This window comes from Nycticebus coucang, chromosome 11 (genome assembly GCF_027406575.1).
Source record: "Nycticebus coucang isolate mNycCou1 chromosome 11, mNycCou1.pri, whole genome shotgun sequence".
Lineage (NCBI taxonomy): Eukaryota > Metazoa > Chordata > Mammalia > Primates > Lorisidae > Nycticebus > Nycticebus coucang.
Genome location: NC_069790.1, coordinates 26,636,153 through 26,659,051, shown reverse-complemented (window position 1 = coordinate 26,659,051; position 22,899 = coordinate 26,636,153). Strand labels below are relative to the sequence as shown.

At 49.3% G+C, this 22,899-nt stretch overlaps 1 protein-coding gene across 3 annotated transcripts in view; it reads left to right on the top strand.

Moving 5' to 3' along the window:
- MINDY4 (MINDY lysine 48 deubiquitinase 4) overlaps positions 1-15,594 on the top strand; it is a 255,695-nt gene extending 240,101 nt beyond the window's left edge. For all 3 annotated transcript variants that reach the window (XM_053608563.1, XM_053608561.1, XM_053608562.1), the window contains 3 exons: positions 3,009-3,189; positions 3,661-3,733; positions 15,142-15,594. In XM_053608563.1, coding sequence (XP_053464538.1) covers positions 3,009-3,189; positions 3,661-3,733; positions 15,142-15,190 — 303 coding nt within the window. In that variant the 3' untranslated portion in view covers positions 15,191-15,594. The remainder of the gene's footprint in view (positions 1-3,008; positions 3,190-3,660; positions 3,734-15,141) is intronic.
- The last annotated feature ends 7,305 nt before the right edge of the window (positions 15,595-22,899 follow it).

Genomic DNA, 22,899 nt, shown 5'->3' with positions numbered 1-22,899 from the left:
TTGCTTTTGTCAGGTAAAGTTCCTCTTACAATTCTGTCCTACCTACAAGAGGTGTGCCATATACTGGCATCTCCCAACCCCCTCTCTCTTCCCCTGTCCCTGCTCCCTCATTCTCCTAACTTCCACCATGTATTAAATCATCTACTGCCTTCATATTAGAATTGAGTACATTGAATTTTTCTTGAGTCTTATGATGCTTTACTAAGAAGAATGCATTCCACCTCAATCCAGGTTAATACAAAAGATTCTCTTTTGGTCATTTTTGCCTTAAACATTACTTCCTAAAAGGAGGCCATTACTGTCCTCATCACTCCATCAATGCAGGTGTCTCTTCTCCTGGTCCCTCCCCATCTTGTCATTCTCCATCAGGTTATTTTTATTCTTTCCTCCATGTACTTCATGTTTATCCTAAGTATCTTATCACTTTTATGATGCAGGCTTTCCTCACATTTGAACATTTCTAAAATTTTGATGCATTCTTACAGTCAATGGTGTGTTAGACTTTGTCAGCTTTATTTCCTAGTGATTCCAAAAATAACGGTGACTCTAATGGCATCTTAGATTCAATGAAGAGCAGTGCAAATGTATTTGTGTGATTATGTGATTACTCCGTCATCCTCATTAATCTGGTAAGCTCTATAAGGAGCTTTAGTGCTGTGTCACCACTGCCTAGAGTGGTGCTAGGGACAAAAGTATAAATCATGTTGAATGAATGTTGTCCTTAGAAATAACATAGTGTAACTCTGCCTGCTATCAAATATTGACCCTTTTAGTTTATTTTTAATTATTATTTTTTATATAAACTCTCAGCTCTGTCACCTTGACTAATGTGCAGTGGTGTCGTCATTGCTCATTGCAATCCACCACCCCAGCTAATTTTTTGACTTTTTATAGAGATTTGGTCTTACTCTTCTGCAGTCTGGCCTTGAGTTCCTGGTCTCCCAAAGTGCTAGGCATAAGCCACCGCTCCTGGCCTGACCTTTAAAATTAGTGCTTCTAATCGTGTAGTCTATGGATGACTTTAGGTCATTCATAACCTAAGAAAATTAAGAATCACCATTTAAAGTAATCCCTAATGGTGCTGCATTTTGGGCCCCCGGAAGAAGGCCTCAGACTGTGCTGGAGGAATTGTGCTCTCCTCCCCACACCTTGCTCTAAGCCTTTGGTTACCCAACATTCAAAGGAAGCAAACTTGAGCTCTGGAAAATGTCACCCACTTGGAAAGAGTCTCCTAAATGAGAAAACTCATTTATAAGCTCTCTGGGCAGCTATTTTGCCCTTAATCTTTTGACTGTTATTCATGTATGGCAAGCTGCCCTTTTGGCCCTCTGATGGGAAGTTCACGTGGCTGACTGTGCAAAGGCCTGCTCCTTGGTTGGCTTTGGGGTGCTTTCTCTGCCATGAATGAGCACTGGATCCTGGCTTCAGGGCTCTCTTTTCCAGGCGATGCGCTCAACAGAAAAGCTTCTTTTGAGCATGGAATGGAAGCCAAGTTTTCGATGGGTTGTTTTAGGCACACCCAACCATGTCCTTTAAGACATCTAGTTACCCCACACCCCACTGAGGAGCAAGCTGTGCGGTCTGCTTCCGTGTCCACAGGGCTGGGGTGAGGCCCTGGTGGTGAGAAGAGGACACTTGGACAGTAAGAAAGGAATGAGCACATTATAAAGATGTCCTCCTGCCCTCTGGAGGAGGTGGCCTCTCATGGCAGGCATTTCACTGGGGATCTGGCTTAGGACCTTCTGAGCACGGCCCCTCTCTCCAAGATACCGCTAGCCCAGAGACAGGCAAGGGCCGAATAACCACTCTTCTGTGACAGCCACAGAGAAAGTATGCCCTTCTCCCCACTGGAAAAATAATTCCCATTCTTTCTTTAATCCACAGGCTCTGGCTGTAAATACCTGAGCATGCAAACATCTCCCTGGGGCTGGTAGGGATTAGGCCAGAATCAGCCTGGCCCATGGCACGTACATAGCCAAATAACCAGGGCCCAGGGTGGGGAGAGCACTGCCCCAGGGGAGTCATGGGGATGGAGAGAGTACATAGAGGATAAGGCATTCAGGGCTTGGTCACTCTCCGCATTGCAGCCAAGATATTAGCAATGTGCTGAGGACCCTGATACTTACTCCATGGTATCTGTATTCCCCAAATACCCTTGCACCATGAAATTTGCCTACTGGGAACATTATAGGAACTCGCTCATCAGAAAGTCCACAGTCCTTACCTTGGTACTTCCTCAGCCTTATCCCGCTCTTTACTCTTCCTGAATGCCCTCTGGGTGCTGGCCATTCATTCCTGGCATCCCCCTACAGACTGCTCACCATACCTTTCCTTCCTGGTCCTCATGACTCCAGTCCTACCTGCCTTCAAGGTGTGGTTCAAGCTTTAAGTTTTGCTTTATCCATGAGGACCTGGGCTCTTGGGTATACGAGGGTATAGTATGGTGTGAAGTATAGTCTGATGTGAAAGAGGCAGGGAAAGGCATCATGGTAAGACTGGGATGCCCTGTGGTTGATGTGGGCAGGCACCTAGTAACATGCCCCCTGGGAGCTGCAAGGAGGTAGTGACCCCTGATCTCTGATTGGCTGATCTGGGAGATACAGGCTGTCCAAGGGGAGGTAGCTCTAGACTGGTGGGCAGAGAATATAAAGGCACAGATAACAAGCTGGATTAGTTTGAGGAGTATGGGAAGAATTGGTTAGAAGGTCATTATCATGATCCAGTTTGGGAGTGGTGAGTAGACTTGAGGAGAGGTCTAAGAGGCTGGAGTTGGGGGAGCTTTAGGACACAGAATGGGCAGCACCAGCCGAGTCCACAAGTAGCACCAGGCCAGGTGGCAGGGCAGGGGTGGCTCTGAGGAACAGGCCTGTGGTCTGGGTAGCATAGGGCTCCCAGCATCAGACACAAATGTGATCCTCAGCAAAGACTCTCTGAGGTCAGCCCTGCCTTGAACAGAACATGCCTTTCCTAGGGACGACACATTCCATCAGGCTTCTCCCTCCATCCAGGTCGGCTGCTTCCTGAAGACCCCAAGGTTCCCCATCTGGGTGGTGTGCAGTGAGAGCCACTTCAGCATCCTCTTCAGCCTGCAGCAGGAGCTCTTGTGTGACTGGAAAGCAGAAAGGCTGTTTGACCTGTACTACTACGACGGCCTGGCCAACCAGCAGGAACAGATCCGGCTGAGCATCGGTACAGCTCCTGCCCTCCCTTCCATAAAGGGAAGCCAGTCTTAACGTGCCCCCTGAGGACAGCCAGGGAACAATGCAGGCTTGAATGTCAGGACTGGGGATCAGAGAGTGAATGATAGCAAGGAGGGGGCCAGAGCTTGGCATTGGTGTGAGGTGAGGTGGAGACTGCATAGTAAGGGACCATGAATTTGAGGCTGAGGAGTTTGAATTTATTCTTTAGGCTATAGTGAACCACAGAAGGATGAGATCAGATGTGGTTTTAGAAAGAATATTGTGATAGCTAAAGCAGGCACAGGGGTGGAGACTGGAGGTGAGGGACCTGTGAGGTGTCCAGGTAAGAAATGATACGAGGAGGCATGAGGGCACATCTAGTCAGCATGGGGAGGAGAGGACAGGTCTCAAAATTGTTCTTATTGACCTCAGGGTGAGTGCAGGGCCCTAACTGACCTGTGTGCCTCTGTCACCTCACCAGATACCACCCAGACCATCTCTGAGAATGGAGACAATGACCTTGTCCCACCCCTCGAGCTCTGCATCAGGACCAAGTGAGTCCGGTCCTTTTCTGGCTTTGAGCCTTGTGCTGCATGGCTGAGGACATAGCTGTTGGAGTGGTCAGTCCTGCAGGAGGGAGCACAATTCCCGGGACTGCCCTGGGAGGGATGCAGTTAGTTGAGACTCCCATAGATCAGAAAGATGCTATGCTGGAGGACTTGTGCATAGTAGGTTTCTCTGTCTGTAGTTACTGGGGTCCAAGCGCAACAGTGTGTGACCTACAGGGATGGCGTGTCTTCAGACAGCACCTGAGAGTGTTCCCATGGGGGGTGGGGGGGGAAATGGGTGCCTCCTGAGGCCCCTTCTTTCTCAAGGCAGCAGCAGCCAGATGTGGTGAGTGCCATTAGGCCAGGAGCAAGATGGGAAGGTGGCTAGCTTGGCCTAGCCAGGTGTGGCAGGAGGTGGCTCCCTTCATCAGCAGCACCCTCTGCATGGGCGGCAGGTGGGAGGAGCAGCCTAGGCCATTCTGAACACTGAACAGAGGCACCCATAACCTCAGAGGCAGGTGGGGGCCTTGATGCCTCTGATCCAGCCCCTCTGTGTGTAATGGGAGGCTGAGGCCAGGCCGTGTAGAAGTGGGGGTTTGGGAGGAGGAGCACTCAGTCCACAGGGCTCTCTTGCCTTTTGAGTGTTCTGAGCAGGCCCAGGACTAGGCCTGGTGGGGCTGCAGTTGCCAGGAATATCTGGCTCCCTCCAACAGGTCCTTTACAAAGCCTTTGGGTCATGGTGTGGGTCAGCAGCAGTGGAAGGAGACACTGGGAGGGAGCAGACCTGGCCCCTAGGGCCTTCTGGGAAAGCAGTGGGACTCACAGCCTTTGACTGTAGGTTCTGGGGACAGGCTGCCTGGGTTTGAACTCTATCTCTGCCACTTTTGGATGTGAGCCACTGGGCTTAACCTATTTGTACGTCTCTTTGTTGTCTATAAAACAAGGATAAGGGCAGTCCCTAGCTCGCCAGGTCTTGTGAAGATTGTCTGGGACGTCACTAAGTGCCTGCAGTGCTAGCTCTCATTATTGTTTGAACCACTTGTGACTTGCTGTGACCTCAGGCAAAATCTACATGTCCCTGTCTGGGACATTGTTTTAGTGGAGGTGGGGAGGTGGGGTCGATGGCGGCTGAGCTCCATTGGTGCTGACTACCTGAGGTTGCCTAGGATACCTGGAGTTTAGGGCTACTGGCCATCTGCAGACAAGTGAGCCTGTGAGTGGAACTGAGAGAGAGAGAGAACTCCCTGTGTATAGTGAGCACACCAGGAAGGGGAAGTGGGAGGGGATGAGGACATCCTCATTGTGCCCCATCCATCTGTCTATCTATCTGCCTGCCCACCCCTGGGTGAGGGACGAAGCGTTCCTGTGGGGTCATGTGCTGGGGTTTCTTTCATCGGGAGGATTAAGGGTACATGCAGGTCACTTTTCTTTTGTGTACAAAGGGCCACTTATTCAGAGTGATGAGAGAAGGGGAGCAGTGGGGAAAGAGGTGACACTGGCCTTGGCACCTGTTCAGGACAATGTGAGAGGCCAGGGGGCATCCTTCCTGCAGATGGGCTTGAGCAGGGCTCTGAACACACTCTGGGCACAGCTTATGCTTGCCTCTAGACCCCTGGGACCCTCCTTGAAGGCCGGCCAGGGGATTGCCTGCCACCCTGAAACCTCTCCAATCCCCTTTGGGAGTAACTCCTCTTTCCTCCAAACTGGTCTACTGCATGACTCACTAGCCACCTCCCAGCACAGGCCCAGAATTGGATTTCTTGGGCTCAGTCCCAAAAGGCAGTCATTTGAGAATGACTCAGGGCCCTGGCCTGTCCCCAAGGGAGCCCCTGGCCCAGAGCTGGTGTGCCGTGGAGCTCAGTGCAATGATAGTCCATGTGCCCACATGGGCCCGAAGAGCCTCCTCCTCTCTATTGGCTGCCTTGTCTCTCCAGACTTCCCTCCCCTGCTTCATGGCCATGTGCCAGTGGGTGACAGTGAGGAGATGTGGGAGGCAGAGAAGCTGCAAATGTCAGCTGGGACATCGTTTTAGTGGAGGTGGGGAAAGTGGCCTCCAAGGTCAGTGAAGACTCCCTGGAGATGGGTCCTGTCTCTTAGGGGTTAGCGCTGCTGTCTGTAGGAAGACCTTACCTTGTCAGGAAGGGAGTATGCGTGGTACCATGGCCTGAGCTCAGATCCAAGTCTGGGGTCTCTGCACAGCACACAGGGCTGGAGATACCTGGCCTGGGACTCTAGTCCTCTCAGACTCCATCTACCCAGCTGCTCACCCATCAGGAAGATTTGTCCAGAGCAGTGGTCCTCATGCTTTAGGGAATTCAGAATCATCTAGAGAACATGTGACAACACAGATTGTTGGGCCCCACTCTCAGGGTTTCTGGTTCAGGGAGGGGTCTGGGAATTTGTGTTTCTTTTTTATTTTATTTTTTTACATTTTTTTTATTACTAAATCATAGCTGTGTACATTAATGCGATCATGGGGTACCATACACTGGTTTTGTAGACCGTTTGATACATTTTCATCATACTGGTTAACATAGCCTTCCTGGCATTTTCTTAGTTATTGTATTAAGACGTTTACATTCTACATTTACTAAGTTTCACATATACCCTTGTAAGATGCACTGCAGGTGTAATCCCACCAATCACCCTCCCTCCTCCCACCTCCGCCCTCCCTCCCTCCCCTCCCTTTCCCCCTTCCCCCTATTCTTGGGTTATAACTGGGTTATAGCTTTCATGTGAAAGCCATAAATAAGTTTCATAGTAGGGCTGAATACATTGGATACTTTTTCTTCCATTCTTGAGATACTTTACTAAGAAGAATATGTTCCAGCTCCATCCATGTAAACATGAAAGAGGTAAAGTCTCCATCTTTCTTTAAGGCTGCATAATATTCCATGGTGTACATATACCACAATTTATTAATCCATTCGTGAATTGATGGGCACTTGGACTTTTTCCATGACTTAGCAATTATGAATTGGGCTGCAGTAAACATTCTGGTACAAATATCTTTGTTATGATGTGATTTTTGGTCTTCTCGGTATATCCCTAGTAGAGGAATTATAGGATTGAATGGCAGGTCTATTTTTAGACCTCTAAGTGTTCTCCAAACATCTTTCCAAAAGAAATGTATTAATTTGCATTCCCACCAGCAGTGTAGAAGTGTTCCCTTTTCTCCAAATCCATGCCAGCATCTCCGGTCTTGGGATTTTGTGATATAGGCTAATCTTACCGGAGTTAGATGATATCTCAAAGTAGTTTTGATTTGCATTTCTCTGATGATTAAAGATGATGAGCATTTTTTCATATGTCTGTAGGCCGTGCGCCTGTCTTCTTCAGAGAAGTTTCTCTTCAAGTCCCTTGCCCAGCCTGCAATGGGAATCACTTGTTCTTTTCTTGCTTATACGTTTGAGTTCTCTATGGATTCTGGTTATTAAACCTTTGTTGGAGACATAACCTGCAAATATCTTCTCCCATTCTGAGGGCTGTTTGCTTGCTTTACTTACTGTGTTCTTGGCTGTGCAGAACTGTTTAGTTTGATCAGGTCTCAGTAGTGTATTTTTGAAGCTGCTTCAATTGCCCTGGGGGTCCTCCTCATAAAATACTCACCCAGATTGATTTCTTCGAGGGTTTTTCCTGCACTCTCTTCTAGTATTTTTATGGTTTCATGTCTTAAGTTTAAATCTTTAATCCAGTGAGAGTCTATCTTAGTTAATGGTGAAAGGTGTGGGTCCAATTTCAGTCTTCTACAGGTTGCCAGCCAGTTCACCCAGCACCATTTGTTAAATAGGGAATCTTTTCCCCACTGAATGTTTTTAATTGGCTTGTCAAAGATCAAATAACGGTAAGTAGCTGGATTCATCTCTTGGTTTTCTATTCTGTTCCAGACATCTAGTTCTCTGTTTTTGTGCCAGTACCATGCTGTTTTGAACACTATCGATTTATAGTATAGTCTGAGGTCTGGTAGCGTGATTCCTCCTGCTTTGTTTTTATTTCTGAGTAATGTCTTGGCTATTCGAGGTTTTTTTCTGATTCCATATAAAACGAGAATTTGTGTTTCTGAGGAGTTTCCCGGAGCTGCTGTGTATGCCTCTGGGGACCATACTTTGAGAACTGCTGCTCTAGTGACTGGTGAGGATGGTGGCTACCCTTCCTCCACCCTGGCTGTCTTGTGAGAGTGAGGCATGGAGTGAGGCGCTGCCCCTCCAGCATCTGGCTGTAATGCACTGGGCCAGGGTGCTTTCCTCTGTGCTTTCCCCCACCCCACAATGAGTGCTTCTGCCACCAGTGGCCTTTCTGCTTCACCAGTACTCTCCATCAGGTTGGGTCTACCTGGACACAGTGAGGCTTCTCCCAGCAATATTCCTGGAAAAGCTGGGTGAGTGAAGAGTGGTGACACTGGGCCTCCCCGCCAGCCCCTGAGATGACATGCCACTCCTCTTGGAATCCTATTGTACGGGATTGGATTACAAAGGCTTTGCATTTTGTTTTCATCCCAGATTCTCCGAACAGCTCAAAGGGAGAAAGTTGGGAAAGCGGCCTCCAAGGTCACTGAAGACTCACTGGAGGTTGGCCCTGCCTCTTCTCTTGGGGGTTAGCGCTGCTGTCTGTAGGAAGACCTCACCTTGTCAGGAGGGGAGTATGCATGGTGCCATGGTCTGAGCTCAGATCCTTTCCAAGGCTGGGGTCAGGCCCAAGTCCCAAATGAGATGCAACTGTGTGTCCTTGGCCATCTCATCCATCTTACTAGATGGGTGGGCAGCAGGCAGACCAACCTGGTGGGTAGGTTGAGATTTCTCTCCCATCACATCAGCCCTCTTCAGACTTCTGGGCTAGACTCCATGGAAGAAACAGCTGGATAGGAAGTTCTTGCTCTGCGAGAGTCAACTAGAAGTCAAGTTCAGGATCAACCCTGTTCTAATCCAGGGAAAGATGCATTGCTCACCCTTACACCCAGCTGTCTCCCTGCAAGAACCCCAGACCCACACCTGGCCCAGCATAGGACACACTGTATACCTGGCTGGCTGGCAGCTCACTTGGATCCACAGAATAGCCTTTAGACACCATCCAGTGTAACCCCTTCTTTTATAGGTGGGGAGATGGAGGTCTCCAGAATGGAAGCCTGTACCCCAGCCATGTCTTGAATCATGAACAGTATAAGAACTGCAGCTTAGGCCCTGTTGTCCCTGCCCAGTGGAATGTCACTGAGTGGGCCAGGATGACATTGCACAAGCCCAGACTGCTGATTTTGCCTTCGAGGAGCATCCTAATTTGAACTTTCCCTGGGTCCCCATACTATCTCTCTGATGTGACGCATGTATCAGCTTCAGACAGTTTTAGAGAGTCTCCTGTTACCTTTGCTTGTGTCAGGAATATAGGGTCTGTCCCCACCCCTTCCCCCTACTGTTTTCTAACTATCTCAGCAAGACCAACTCATTTATGGGCATTTCCAAGCAAGATGCATGCAGTGACCTCTCTCATGTTTCCAGCCTAGCTAGAGTGAGAGAAAATGAAACAGTTGTCAGCATTCCAGAGAAAAGAGGAAAGAACTCATAACTGGGGCCTCAGGCACAGATGTTTCTGTTTAGGAGGCTCAGACAAAAAATTGGAAATCTGATTCCAGCAGGGACTGGTGTGTCCAAGAAATGGGGGCAGAGCACCCACCTCCCTCAGCTGTATCCCACCTGCCTGAGGCGCCCCTGGCTCAGCTTAATGCTCACACTGCCTAGGCTTCCTGTTCTCTGGGTGCTCTCACTGTCCTGACTGTCCCCCAGCTCTTCTCTTCAGATGCCCTGCTGCCCACACACCTGCCCTGTACTTGCTCTGCAGCTGCCACACTGTGTGAGCCCAGAAGGTATACCTTTGCTGCGGGGCTCAGTTTCCCTCTCTGTTGATAGGATATAATGGTAGCTGCAGAAGCCCTTCCTTTGAGGACTGTTTGGGGCTCAGCACATGTTTTGGGGGAGGAGAATTGGTGGTGGCAAGTTGGGCAAAAGCCTGGGAAGAGGCAGAAAGAGGAAGGCAAGAGGCAGGAGCAGTAGGTCCTGAGCAGGAAGTGTGGAGTGTGAACAGAGGTCTCTACTAGGTGCCTGGTTGGGGGCTACCCCTGGCGCAGGCACCCAGGAGGAGCAGCTGGCATAGAGAGGGCATTTCATGCAGTAGCACTTCCCACCCGCATGCCTTAGCATAAAGAGCCTGGCTTGGGTGCTGGGGGGACCCCTAGGTGGTCTGATGGTCAGAACACTTCTGCTAGGCGGAATCCAGGAACTGGACCTGAAGGATGGTGGGCAGGGCAGGTGCATCAGGGTAAGGCCCAGGGGTGAGGGCTAGTCCAGGGGCTCACCCTGGAGCCGCTGCTGGTTCCCAGTAGCTCCAGTGTAGGAACAGAAACTTGTACACAGGCCTATGTGTCTGGAAATTCAATGTGAGCAAGAGGAGTCCTTAGAAACAGGCTGTATCGGGCTCTTTCCTCGCATAAAATGCAGTCTCAGCAGCACTGACATTCTGTGGAGGCAGGTACGTCTGCTCTGCCACGGTGATGGCCCCATCATTTTTAGCCAGGATGTGCAGAGCTCTGTGATACTGAGGTGACTTGAGCTCTGGAGACCATGACATTTTCAGTGGTCCCCAGCAGGGGGATATTTTGTACCCTGGGGTATTTTGGCAATGTCTGGGGGCATTTTTATTTTTTATTTTATTTTATTTTATTTTATTTTTGAATCTTTTTTTATTAAGTCATTTGTACATAGATCATAAATACATTTTGCCATTATGGGATTCGATGTGTTGATTATTTGTACAAATTGGAGTGCTTACATCCTACTAATCAACATAACTTTCACCTCATTTACCCAGTCACAGCATTAAGACATTTGTGTTCTACACCTAATAGATCCAACTTGTACTTGCAATATGCTCCATAGGTGTGATCCCCTATTAACCCTCCCTTTATCAACCCACCCCTGGGGGCATTTTTAGTTGTCACAGTCAGGGGGAGGGTGCACATCCTAATGTGCACATGATGTCCCCCACAGGAACGAACTTCCCAGCCCCAGATGCCCAAGTTGCGGAGGGCAGGAACCCTGCTCTAAGCCCTCATGCTGTCACTCACCTCCTGAATTAGTAAGACCAGGGCTTCCATGCTGCCTGTACCACTGCTGCACTCAGAAATGGCTCCATTTTATCCCTTCCCTTCTTTTTTTTTTGCAGTTTTTGGCCAGGGCTGGGTTTGAACCCACCATCTCCGACATATGGGGCCAGCTCCCCTCCCTTCCCTCTCTTTGCCTGTCCCTAGCTATTGAATGCACGTGCAGAGCTCTTCTTACAGGTCGTCGTACTTGATTCAGACTTTCAGGACTGTTCCAGCTGGAGAACGATTTATCCCCTGCATAAGCACAACATCTGTCACATCAGCTCTTTCCATTTTTATTTTTATTTATTTATTTATTTATTTTGTAGAGACAGAGTGTCACTTTATGGCCCTCGGGTAGAGTGCCATGGCATCACACAGCTCACAGCAACCTCCAACTCCTGGGCTTAAGCGATTCTCTTGCCTCAGCCTCCCAAGTAGCTGGGACTACAGGCGCCCGCCACAACGCCCAGCTATTTTTTGGTTGCAGTTCAGCCGGGGCTGGGTTTGAACCCTCCACCCTCAGTATATGGGGCTGGCGCCCTACCGACTGAGCCACAGGTGCCGCCAGCTCTTTCCATTTTTAAAATGTTTCTACTTGGATTTTCTGTAGTAATTGTGAACTGCACCTCTCTGGTACTTCCAGTCCTCCCCGCTGATTTTGCACATGTTGGCTGAGATGTGGAGGCTTGGTTAGGTCTGTAAAAAGCCTCAAAACCAAACACAAACCCAACAGCCTGACAAGTGAGGCTTGGTGAGGGTGGTGTGACACAAATGTTGTCTAGAGGCAGAAGAGTATGACTCACCCCTGCACCAAAGCATTTGCCAGGATCCTATTTTTCCAGGATCTGGGAGGTTTGCAAATTGGGAACTCATAGGAGGAACCTGAGTCAGAGTGGGGAGGATAAAGGGTGAAGGCTGAAGGCAGGAGACCAAGCCAAAGGCAGGAGTATCCCTCTCCTTCCTGCCTCCCCTCTGCTGCCCTCTGGGTGTCTGGATTCAGGATGTGTTCCTGGTGTCTAAGACTTCAATACTTGCCTACAAATCTTAATAATACAATAAAAGCTTTTTAATGACACTCTTCAAACTGCAAAGATGATGAGCAGAGAAAGAAAATTGAAAGTCTTAAATAGTATGGTAAGAATCAATTAAACCCTCCTTGTATTGCTGTAGACTGCTGAAGTACTGTTAACCCAGTAGATGCAACAGATCGGCCCCGTCCCTAGGCTCAGCACATCTCACTTCCACAACCTGCTCAGCTGTGTGAGTCAGAGCAGCACCCATTTTCCCTCCTGGTTGGACTTCTCTTAGCTACCCTGGGACATATCAGACTCCAATCCCAAATAGTACCAGCAGTGGGTATCACCACTTAGGAACAGTCTAACTTCTCTAAGCCAGGTCAAACTACCTCTAAATATAGTCACATTGTCTCTTATTTGAGCAGTGAAGATGAATGCTTTGGTGCAGATAAATTCCATCAAAGTGGCTCAACCCCAAAGCACTTAATAGATTCCTCTAGTTCTGCTTGACATACAGAAGCTTGGGAAATAGTCTGAAGTGCCCAGATCATAGAATCACTTAACACTTCCTCATCCAATGAAACAAGCCATGCTGAGCTTTTCAGTTTGTATGACGTTGCTGACAAAAGGGAAGGGGGTGGTCTATGGATGAGCTTAAGAGTGTTACACATCTCTTGTCTGGCAATGGACCTTACTAAGGGAGTTTTTCCAACATTTATTCTTAAAAGATTGCTTAAGTATATAGGAATTTTTGCACATTGAGATCTGTTTCTGAGCATTTGTGACCAGAAGGACCCGGGAACCAAATGATTCAGGTGGTGAAAGGGCACCTCTCAGCCTTTCATGCAGGAAGGAAAGGATGAGTTGACAAAAACCATACAGTAAATTTTTGGGGAGATTGTTCAGCATCACTGGATATCACCAAATGATACTGAAGAGAATGCAGAGTCAGTTTTGGAAACAATTCCCTCAAACTTCCTGAGCAAGTTTTCCAGCATCCATCCATTTCAGCCTTTTATACTGATTGTTTTAACAAGAAGATAGATACAATTCAATGTTCATATATGAACAAATCAAAATTTCTTGGCATGTTGATTGAAGTCCCCATGTGAAGCAGAACTGTCTTGTGTCTAGACTATCATGAAAATTACATTCTCACATTTCCCAATGACTGTGGAAGTTCTAGCCTCACAGTGCCCTGGTGCAGCTAGGACTAGAATGCAATGATAACTATTCCCAAATGATATGCAGATATCATTTTCCATATCAGATCTTTCTATGGGAACAAGAAGCACTGAATTGCAGCTAAGATTTTTTTTTCTCACATGACAAATATTTTTGCTCACTTGAAGGAAAATGGAATCATGTAAAATACGCAACAAAGGAAAATACAGTCTTACAAATACCAAGAAGTTGCCTATAACCAAGAGGAAAGTTAAAAGGTCATGAGTATGAATCCTGATGCATTTTTAGATTGAGGGTATTGCTTTCAACCTAAAAATCAGAGACACTGATGCTGTGATTGAAGCAAAGCACTGACTTGAAGAAAGACAAAGAGCAGAAGCCTAAGGAAGGAAATTCTGTGGGAGGCTAGATTGTTTCATAAAGAGGGAGAACATACCTTTTAAATGACACTCTTTAAAATGGCAAAAATGATGGGCAGAGAAAGAACATTGAAAATGTCAAATAGCATGGCAGAACCATTTTAACCCTCCTTGTGTTGGTGCAGATAATCAAAATGCCATGAGTCCAGGAGATCAGCCAAGTCCCTAGGACCCTGGGGTCAGCATGACCCTTCCCAGCACATCTCACTTCCAAAACCCATTTAGCTGTGTGAGTCAGAACAGCGGCCGCTTTCCCTGCTGGGTGGACTTGCAGTTAGCTGAAGCTAATACAGGCCCATTAACTGAAATCTTGCGGCACCTCCCAGCATTCTGTTGGGAAATGCAACCGTGTTGCTCTGGAAGAGCCTGTTCACTCCCTTCTTATTGCAGAATACCAGATGTACAATTAAAGAGAGAAGGGCGGCGCCTGTGGCTCAGTGAGTAGGGCACCAGCTCCACATACCGAGGGTGGCGGGTTCAAACCCCGACCCGGCCGAACTGCAACAAAAAAAATAGCCGGGCATTGTGGCAGGCGCCTGTAGTCCCAGCTACTCGGGAGGCTGAGGCAAGAAAATCGCCTAAGCCCAGGAACTGAAGGTTGCCATGAGCTGGGTGATGCCACGGCACTCCAACAAGGGCAATGAAGTGAGACTCTGTCTCTACAAAAAAAAAAATTAAAGAGAGAAAAGCTTTCTTTTTTCCTCTTGTGTGTCACTTGTGATTTTGACATCAGTCTTGAAGAAAAATTCAAGGGTGGGAAAACAGGATGTTTGCCCTCTATCAAAACGCCAAGCTTTGGAAAACATTTATAAATCCTGGCCTCAAACACTGTACTCTAGGATTGCTACTGAGATATGTACACCTGTGACCTAGTTCATATATAGTCGTAGGGTATATGTACATGTATACTATACATAAATGTTCCATCTCTATAAATGTGATTCCTCTGAGCTGTTTTTGGAAAATTAGTGCTATGTGTTAAAATCAAATGTTAGGAAATTTCAAGTCTCACCTACAATAACTTTTATTTTGTAACTGAGCTATCATTAAATTGTATCTAAACATGGACAGTAATTTAATTATTCTCAGTACTTCTTAAGGTAAAGTAATTAAAAAAATCTATGGTGTTCTGTGGTGCTCATACCCTTTACAAGCTTCCCATGGCTCTCAGAGTAAAGCCCAGAAATCTCAGAAGGCTCTGCCAGCTCTCAGCCCCTCTGGCACCTCTCTGCCCATCTTTCTGGGCTCCAGCCACTGGACCTCCTTCTGCACTGGAGACCCTCCAGGATTTCTCCATATTGAAGTCTACCTGGGTGCTTCAAGGGTGCCACCGTTAGGCGCTGCTGGAAAATGGCTGTGTGTAGATCAGTCACATCAGTGGAGGGCTCAGCAGTGCTAGGTGCAAAGTAGGTTGTTGCACAAAAGAATGAATCACTTGCCGCCTCTGTCTTCTCTGGTACTCCCCAGGGTCCTGGGTGTGTTTATGTTTCACAAGGGATTGGCATGTGGGCTTGTGGGGTGACATGGGCAGCATGGAACCTGAAATCCTCAAAGTCTCTAAGACAAAAGCCTCAGAAAATGGGGGCAAGGGATGAGTCCCCACCCTGGTTCATCTGGGTCCCTGAAACTCTAATTCTCTTTCTCTTGTTCCTTTGCCCTTAGGTGGAAGGGAGCGATGGTGAACTGGAATGGCTCAGACCCCATCCTGTGACCCTTAGATGTGAATAATCCCTATGGCCCCACCGCTCATCACTGCGAGTGACAGCTGGATCTCAGGCCTTAGGGGCAAGTCTCTGAGAGCAGTGTCACCCAATCTGGGTCAACAGTGTTGCAGAAGCATTTAGGGCCTAACCTGCCCCTTCTATGAAGGGCCTACCTAAGATTTGTTGCATGCTGGGAGGCCCGGTGTGCTGCTGTGTCCCCTCCCAAAAGCTGAGCCATGACTGCCGAGGACTAAGAGGCCACCGGGATCTCTGCTGCCTTTTGTCAGCATCCCTCCCTTGTTCCCCACTGGGCCGTCCTCTCACCAATGCCTCTGATGTGGTTGCCCTGGGGACCTTTGATACTCATTATTTCCGGTTGTTGACTTTCTATAAAAGAAGAGTCAAACCTACACTGATAGCCAAGATTTATTTGTTCTGTTGCTGCAAAGGAAACGCAAAATCTATGTTGATGACAGCTGGGGTGGGCGAGATGGTGAGTGGAGGCACCCCAGAGCCCAGGAAACCCCTGGGCTAAGACATCTCCTAATGGATCCCTGCAAGCAAACAATGCCCTCTGGTCCCATGCTGTCCCTGCCTGGTTTCCTGCTCTACCCTGTCTCCCACTGGATCAGCACAGGTCTGAGGCACCACATGCATCAGTGTGCTGTCCAGGGGCAGTTCAGAGCCTAGGGAGCCCATTTCAGGGCAGACCTGGATCCCTTTGAGGGCCCCTGAGGATGGAGGCAGACCTGGAAGGTGGGCTGGGCCTGGCCAAGTGGAGGAGAAAGAGCCTTCTTGGGAGGGACCTCTTGACCCCCACCTCCTGTGGGGTCTCAGGCAGTAGGCCAAGGATGAACAGAGAGACCAGAGGTGATTCCCCCATGTGGCTATAGGGAGCATGTGGGGAGAGCCTGTGGACCCCCTCACATTTCAGGGCAAAGATGGGATAGGTTGGAATGGGAAAAATGCCATAATCATATAATCACTCATGAAGTGAAATTGTAGTGTGAGGCTCATTCACTCCATTCATTTATATCCTAGTGGCTTCAGAAAGGGATACGAGAAAAATGCAGAAATGCAGTGGGAGGCTGGTGAAGGAGGAGAAAGAGTCTCTCATCAAAGTGAAGGACTTCTCTGCATGGTTCCCAAGAACAGGATGGAATGGAGGAGCCCAGAAGCAGAGAGCTAGCCTCTAGGAGTTTCTGCCATGAGGCTGACCGTGGTCCATGTGAGAAACTCCAAACAACATATTGTTAGAGCCCTCAGGAGCTGCCATCCCTGTGCTGACCCTGCCTGTGCCCAGTGAGTTGCAGCTGAGACTCAGGGAGGCCATGTAGAGGCATGAGATTATGCTTGTTGGCCAGGGCATGTATACCTAGGAGGGCCTAGAAGAGTCGTGAATACAGGACAGCAGCCTAAACTGAGTCTCCCTGTGCCCCTCCTGGGCTCAGGATACAAGCAGCTCGCTGGCTATGTTCCTATTGGCTATGTTCCTATTGACTGCAGTGCTAGCTAAAAGGAGATCTTTCCTTTTAGCTGCTAGGCATGTAGATGAAACTGACGTTTGGTGGTGACAACTAAGGAGGTTGTCTTGTGTCCTTGTGGATGGGGCACGCGTAGTGGCCTGACTAGTCTTTGGGGAGGGGCAGCCAGGCCAGGAGGGAAAAAGGAGGCCCAGACTTCTTTGTACCAGCTATGCTGAGGCCCCTGGGGTTTGCTGTGTAAACTGCAGTAGCCATTCACAGCAGGCCTCCAGCAGAAATGCTTCCTATATATCCCTGAGATGTTTATGCATTTGTTTTCCTTGGCCAGCAGTTAGGCTGCCCCAGCTGAGTGCCTGGGCAGAGGAAGTTGGTTTCTCTACAGCAGCCTTGTTTATCAGCCTGGGAAGGAAAAGTATGTCTTTTCAATGAAACTCACTTAACCTCCTGACCAGAGTCCCTTTGGCAGGGCTGGAGGAAACAAACTATTCCCAGTATTGCTTAAAAAGATCAGTTCCAACAAATTACAAAAGAGCTTTTCTAGAAGCCAAGATGCAGGTATATGCACAATTTGATGCCCCTAGGTTTTCCTGGAATGGAGGGAAGGCCAGCACTGCTCTCCCCCAACCCAGACGCTGCAGTTGAATCCCTGGGAATAGCGTGCAGGCCCGTGTCTCTTAACTGTGAGTGCTCTCCATCTGAGCTGCAGAGTTTCTAGAGAGAATATGGGTGGGCTTCAGGGAGTCCAGGGTTCCCTAGATTACGTTAATGTTTCCCTTCTCCCTGCAGGGGCCTTTTTGGGACAGGGATTAGCTGTTTTTCATCTTCCTGCCTTGCCCCAGGGAGTGCTATCAGACACCCAGGCTGCTGGCTGCTCCCGGGAAGAGGTGGGGGGAGGAAGGAGGAAAGTCTCTCCCCTCCCACCCCACCGCGTGTAGGAAGTGCTGGTTCCTTCTTTTGTAAGGGGACTTGCCATCACTAGGGATCTCTGGAGTTGGTGCTGCTTCTGGCAGCTCCCCAGTGTTTCTACTAGAGCCAGCCTCTCCCCTTCCCCCTTTTTAGAAATCCTGAGTTTCCCTTCTGCAGAATCCACACTAGAACCATGCTGAGCACCATCTTTGCCCCCCAATTCCTGAGGTCAGACCTTCCCCACTCACCCTGTATGCCTGCTCTGCCCCTCTCACCTCTACCTTCCCCCTCACAGTCTGTGGTCATCCAATGAGTGTGCCCCACACCCTGGGGGCATTCAGCAGCTTTCTTGAAGTCTCCTTCACTTGGCCATAGGAGCCAAAGTGAAGGAGGGATGGGACGAAGGAGAATGGGAGTGAAGGAGAATGGGACGAAGTGCTAACTCCACTGCTCCCTGCCAGTGTGGCCTTGTGTACCTGACTGACCGCTTTGGGCTTGTTTCCTCATCTGTAAAATTATAACCTCACAGAGTTGGGATGAAGATGAAGTGAGTTAATACATTGCGAAGTGCTTAGGACAGGGCCTGGCTCATCCCAAGGACTCACTAATTGCTGGCTCTTAAATATTTCTAGTCGGTTAGGAGCACATCTCCTCCTCTCTCCATGGCTGGGAGGCAGGGAGGCTCAGCACTTGACTCTGCTCTCCAAAGACATCCTCACTAGCCACTGGCCTCCTCAAAGGCAGCTCAATGCTTTCTTTGTCCCCTTCTGTGGCTGGGCTGACAGGGACCACCAAAGTTGGCAGAACTGTTTGCACTTCTCTGTTCTGCATAGAGGCTGCACAGGTAAGAAGAGCAAGAATTCCTTGGGGATCAGAGTTGGGCCAGGGCTTGGAGGGTCATTGGAGAGGATCCTAAGGCAGCTGCGAGTCCAGATTTCACCTAGCCACTCCCCAGGTTCTCCATCTGAGCCCAAAGGGAAGAGCAGGACGGGGCTGGGACCCAGCCTATCCAAGGGACCAGCCATGCCCTCTGCCACTTGGGAGTGCTAGGGCTGGTGAAAGGGTCAGGTCTTTAGGAGCCTTCCATAGGTTCTCAACTCTGCTAAGTAAGCAATGACAACAGTAGGACTTTCCTGTTCTTGTCTAGATCTGCACTCAAACTATGGTCCCTAGATCAGCAGCATTAGCATCACCTGAGAGCTTCTTAGAAATGCAGAATCTCAGGCTCTGCTCCAGAATTACTTCAATAAAATCCTTAGTTAAATCAGAGGTGGAGTCTGAGAAGCTCTGCTCCAGGGCTTGTGATTTTGTGGGGAAACAGCAGAACAGCGCTAACTCCACTGCTCCCTGCCTGTGTGGCCTTTGGCACCTGACTGACCGCTCTGGGCTTATTTCCTCATCTGTAAAATTACAACCTCACAGAGTTGGGATGAGGATTAAGTGAGTTAATACATTGTGAAGTGCTTAGGATAGGGCCTGGCTCATCCCAAGGACTCACTAATTGCTGGCTCTTAAATATTTCCAGTAGGTTAGGAGCAGCTCCTTGAAGGAGGGAGCATCTAATCTGGGTCTTGGAGGATGAGCAGGGTTTTGACCAGTGGTGAATTGCATGGAAGGACCAGTGAGAGCAGAGACAAGAAAAGTCCATGATGTCTGCCAGTCTCCTCTGGGGTGACCAGAGGAGGGGAGGCCCAGAGGTCTTGCAGCGGCAGGGAAGCACAAGTGAAGGCCTCTGGCAGTGGGCTGGGGCCTCTTCCCTAGGAGAGGAGAACTGCTTGGAGCACTGCAGGGAGGTTGAGGGGCAGATGTGGTGCTACCAGGGGAGGCGGTAAGATGAAGATAGTACAGTGGCAAGGACGGGATGGTAGTGAAAGATGGTTGATGGCCTTTGATGCCAGAGGTCCAGTGGATGATCCTTAAGGTGGCCACCAAGCCTTTATTAGGGGATCCTAAAAATTGTAGAAGGCTATTAGGCTGCTAAGTCTATTTGCAGGTATTTCTCTCCACCCACCAGAATCCTCCCTACTCCCTAATCTTGCTGTAATCCTCATGGGGCTGTGGGAGCTGTAATTACCAGCCAAAAATGCCAGGCATTTGTGATAATGGAGATTGCTTAATGCAAACCCCAGGACGAGGGGTGGGTTGGCAGGTGGGTGGGTGAGTGCAGCCAGCAGGCTGCTTGTAGTCCTGCATATACTGCCAATGTCTGCACATTGGGTAGGGGTGTATGCTCCCAGAAGACTTGTTATGTGCAGAGAGGGTGCAGGACACCACTGTTCAGGCACTCAACAGTCACCAAAGCCTACGGGTGCCCTGTCTTACACCTCCTTTTCAGGCCATCTCCCAGATTGTGGCACTTCATCCCATTCTCCTGCCCACATTTCCACAAAATACTCATCTTGTGTCTTGTTCCCCAAAGTAAGTTGCTCAAGGCCTTCTCAATACAGAGGGAGAAACTGAGGCCCAGACAGGAATCCTTATTTAGAGCTCTCCTGGGGCATCTCTCTTTCACAGGGGTGGCTGGACACCAGATAGTCCTGGGGCTGGATGTCAACCTCGTAGGGGCAGTGGCTGAGGGTGACTCTAACCTGCCCCTCTCTGCCTTCCTGCTTCCCTTCCAGCCTCTTCCTCTACCCTTGACAGATCCCAGCAGCTGCTTCCCTAGCAAGCCCCTTGTTGCTGCCTGAAGTCTTCTCTAGTGTTCTTTAGTGCACTTGACATTTGCCCTCTGGCTCTCCAGGTTCCTCTGTCAAATCCAACCCATCTCACAAGATCAGCTCCAAGGCTTCTCCTCTAAGAAACCCTCCTGCTATGTATGTCTAAACACAACAATTGAATAAGTGAGGTGAATGATTTGTTAACCAGTTTGATGTAAACATTCCAAATTGTATATAAAATCAGCACATTGTACCCCCTCAATGCAATAATGTACATAGTTATGATCTAATAAAAAAAGAAAAAAAGAAACCATCCTGGATTACCCACCCTCTGAATGCCTGTGGGACTCAGCTCCTCTTTCACAGCCCAGATCCTAGTTAGAGGGTGTTAATCACCTAGCCACAGGTTCCTGCTGTTGAGACACCCCCAGCCACACTCAGAGTGCTGTTTTCCTGCCCCTGGGCCTCGGGCTCCTCCCTCACCCCTCCTACCACATACCTGTCCCAGGTTGGGAACTAAGCCCAAGGTCCATCCTCTCCACACCTGCCTCATCTCCCCAGCCCCACCTCCAGGCAGACAACCTCTGCAGCTGGAGGTTGGGGTGGGGAGAAGCTGTCTGAGGTCTCTAAACCGTTGGTTCTGGGTGTGGTTTTGAGATTAACCCTGGCGCCTTTCCTGTGGCCCTTGATAAGGGTGATCCAGGGTGCTTATCTGGCATTTTCTGCTTTAAGGCCTGTTGACATCTGTGATGTTCAGCAAAGTACCCCTTCCCCACAGAGCCCTCAGAGATAAGCGCACTCACCACCACCCGGAGGCCTGCTCAGGCACCCGGTGTTGCACTGTTGGAGCTCTTGGGACACTAATGGTCAGCACCAATCCCTGGGCCCTGCCCCACCCAACATAGGAGCTGCACTTGAGGGTGCTATTAATAATTATATCAGGACACAGTGTAAACAGACTGCTGTGCATGGCAACCTTAGTCTAAGGGAGGACTGTTCTGTTATTGATTGCTCTCCCACCATTCTGTCCTTCAAACTTCCTGGCTCAGATCCCGCTTGGATTTTATTTGGGTCATAGCCCTCAGAGGAAGGGAAGCTGTGTAGCTAGCTGTGTGGGCCAGAGCAGTTGGGAAGGCTTTTTGGAGGGGCTGAACCCTTAAGAAGGGCAGGTGGGGAGGAGGGGCAAAGGGCAATAGGGGTAGGGGGATCAAGGGGCTGGGCTATCAGGGCCAAGGGTCCTGTGAGTTGGAGAGTGGCAGGAAGGGTAAGGATGTCAGGGCTGGGTCCTGAAGAAAGGGCTTAAATGTCAGGCTAAGGAGTATGAACTGTGAGTACTAGGGAGCCACCAAGGGTTTCAGAGTAGGCTGGTGGTATCTTTAGTCTGTGTCAGAAGACTGAGATGGCGCTATGTGGAGGGGAGATGCTAACTTTTGAGCTAGGGCCGTGGTGAGAAGGGCAGGCAAGAGATACCGGCATGTGAGTGATTCAGCCTGTGGAGCAGCGTGGGGGCCCAGGGACCTGTATCCAGGTCTCCCCTCTCTTCCCTGCTTCCTGGCAGGCAGATGTTGGCCTTGACGATGGCAACAGCCCTCCCAGGAGTGGCCTTTACAAAATATCCCTGCCCCATGATGAAGGTTTCCCTTGCCCGCCTGCCTTGGCAAACCATGAAGGAGGGGGCCTCAATGTGAGGAAGTGCCCAGGCCTTTGTTCTGGCTCTGGCCATGTCTGGACCTACTGCCCATTGTTTTCCATGCTGCTGGTGACCTTGGGCCAGCTGGACAGGACTGGCTGGCTCACTTGAGCCTGGCCACTTCCAAGTCCACTGTGGAAGACAGCTGGTTGGCAGGATGGTTTTCAGTTTTTAGGTGTCCTTGAACAGATTCATAGGTAGACACAGTGTCCCCATCTGTGTTCTCAGAGTCTGGGACCATAACTGTGGCCATTGCGGTCTCAGGGGGCCCCATGGAAACTGCTTAGGAATCTCTATGAGCAGGAAAACAAGTCTCCAGGCCAAGAATTGAGACCCAAAGCTCCTTTATTTTTACTAGGCCTGTGAGTCAGAAGCCCAAGTCTGTCTACTTGCCGCTCTCTCTCTAGGTTTGGGGGATCCTTGCCACACCCCCTTGGGGCATGTGCTGTGAGAAAAGTGGCCTGGGCAGGAGGGGGAGGTGGTTATGAGCTTGTGCCTGGAGTTTGCCCAGGATTAGATCTTAACTCCAACCTCTCAATGACATCACTTTAGTTACAAAACAAATGAACACACAAAATAACCCTTCTGACCCTTAATTTTCCTATCTGTAAAATGGGAATACTAACAGCACCAACCTCAGAAGGTTGGTATAAAGATTGAGTGCAAAGTACTCTGAACAGTACTTAGTACTCATTAAGTGCTCAGTAGAGGCTGGTTACTTTTGCTATGAGCTAGATGGGAGGGCGCAGAGATCGGGGCAGGGCCACCTCACTGAGGTTCAAGAAGTGTGACCACATGAAATGTCATGAGATAGTGAGGTCAACCAAGCCTTACCTGTGCACTGACCCCTGAGGTCAGCCCCTCTCCCCACACCTTCCCAGCCCATGCTGACAGCAGAGCCCCTCCTCTCCTTTCCTAGTTCCATAGCTACTCCTGTGCCAGCTGGATAAATGCCTTCCTGTCTGGTTGTCCCTCTAAGG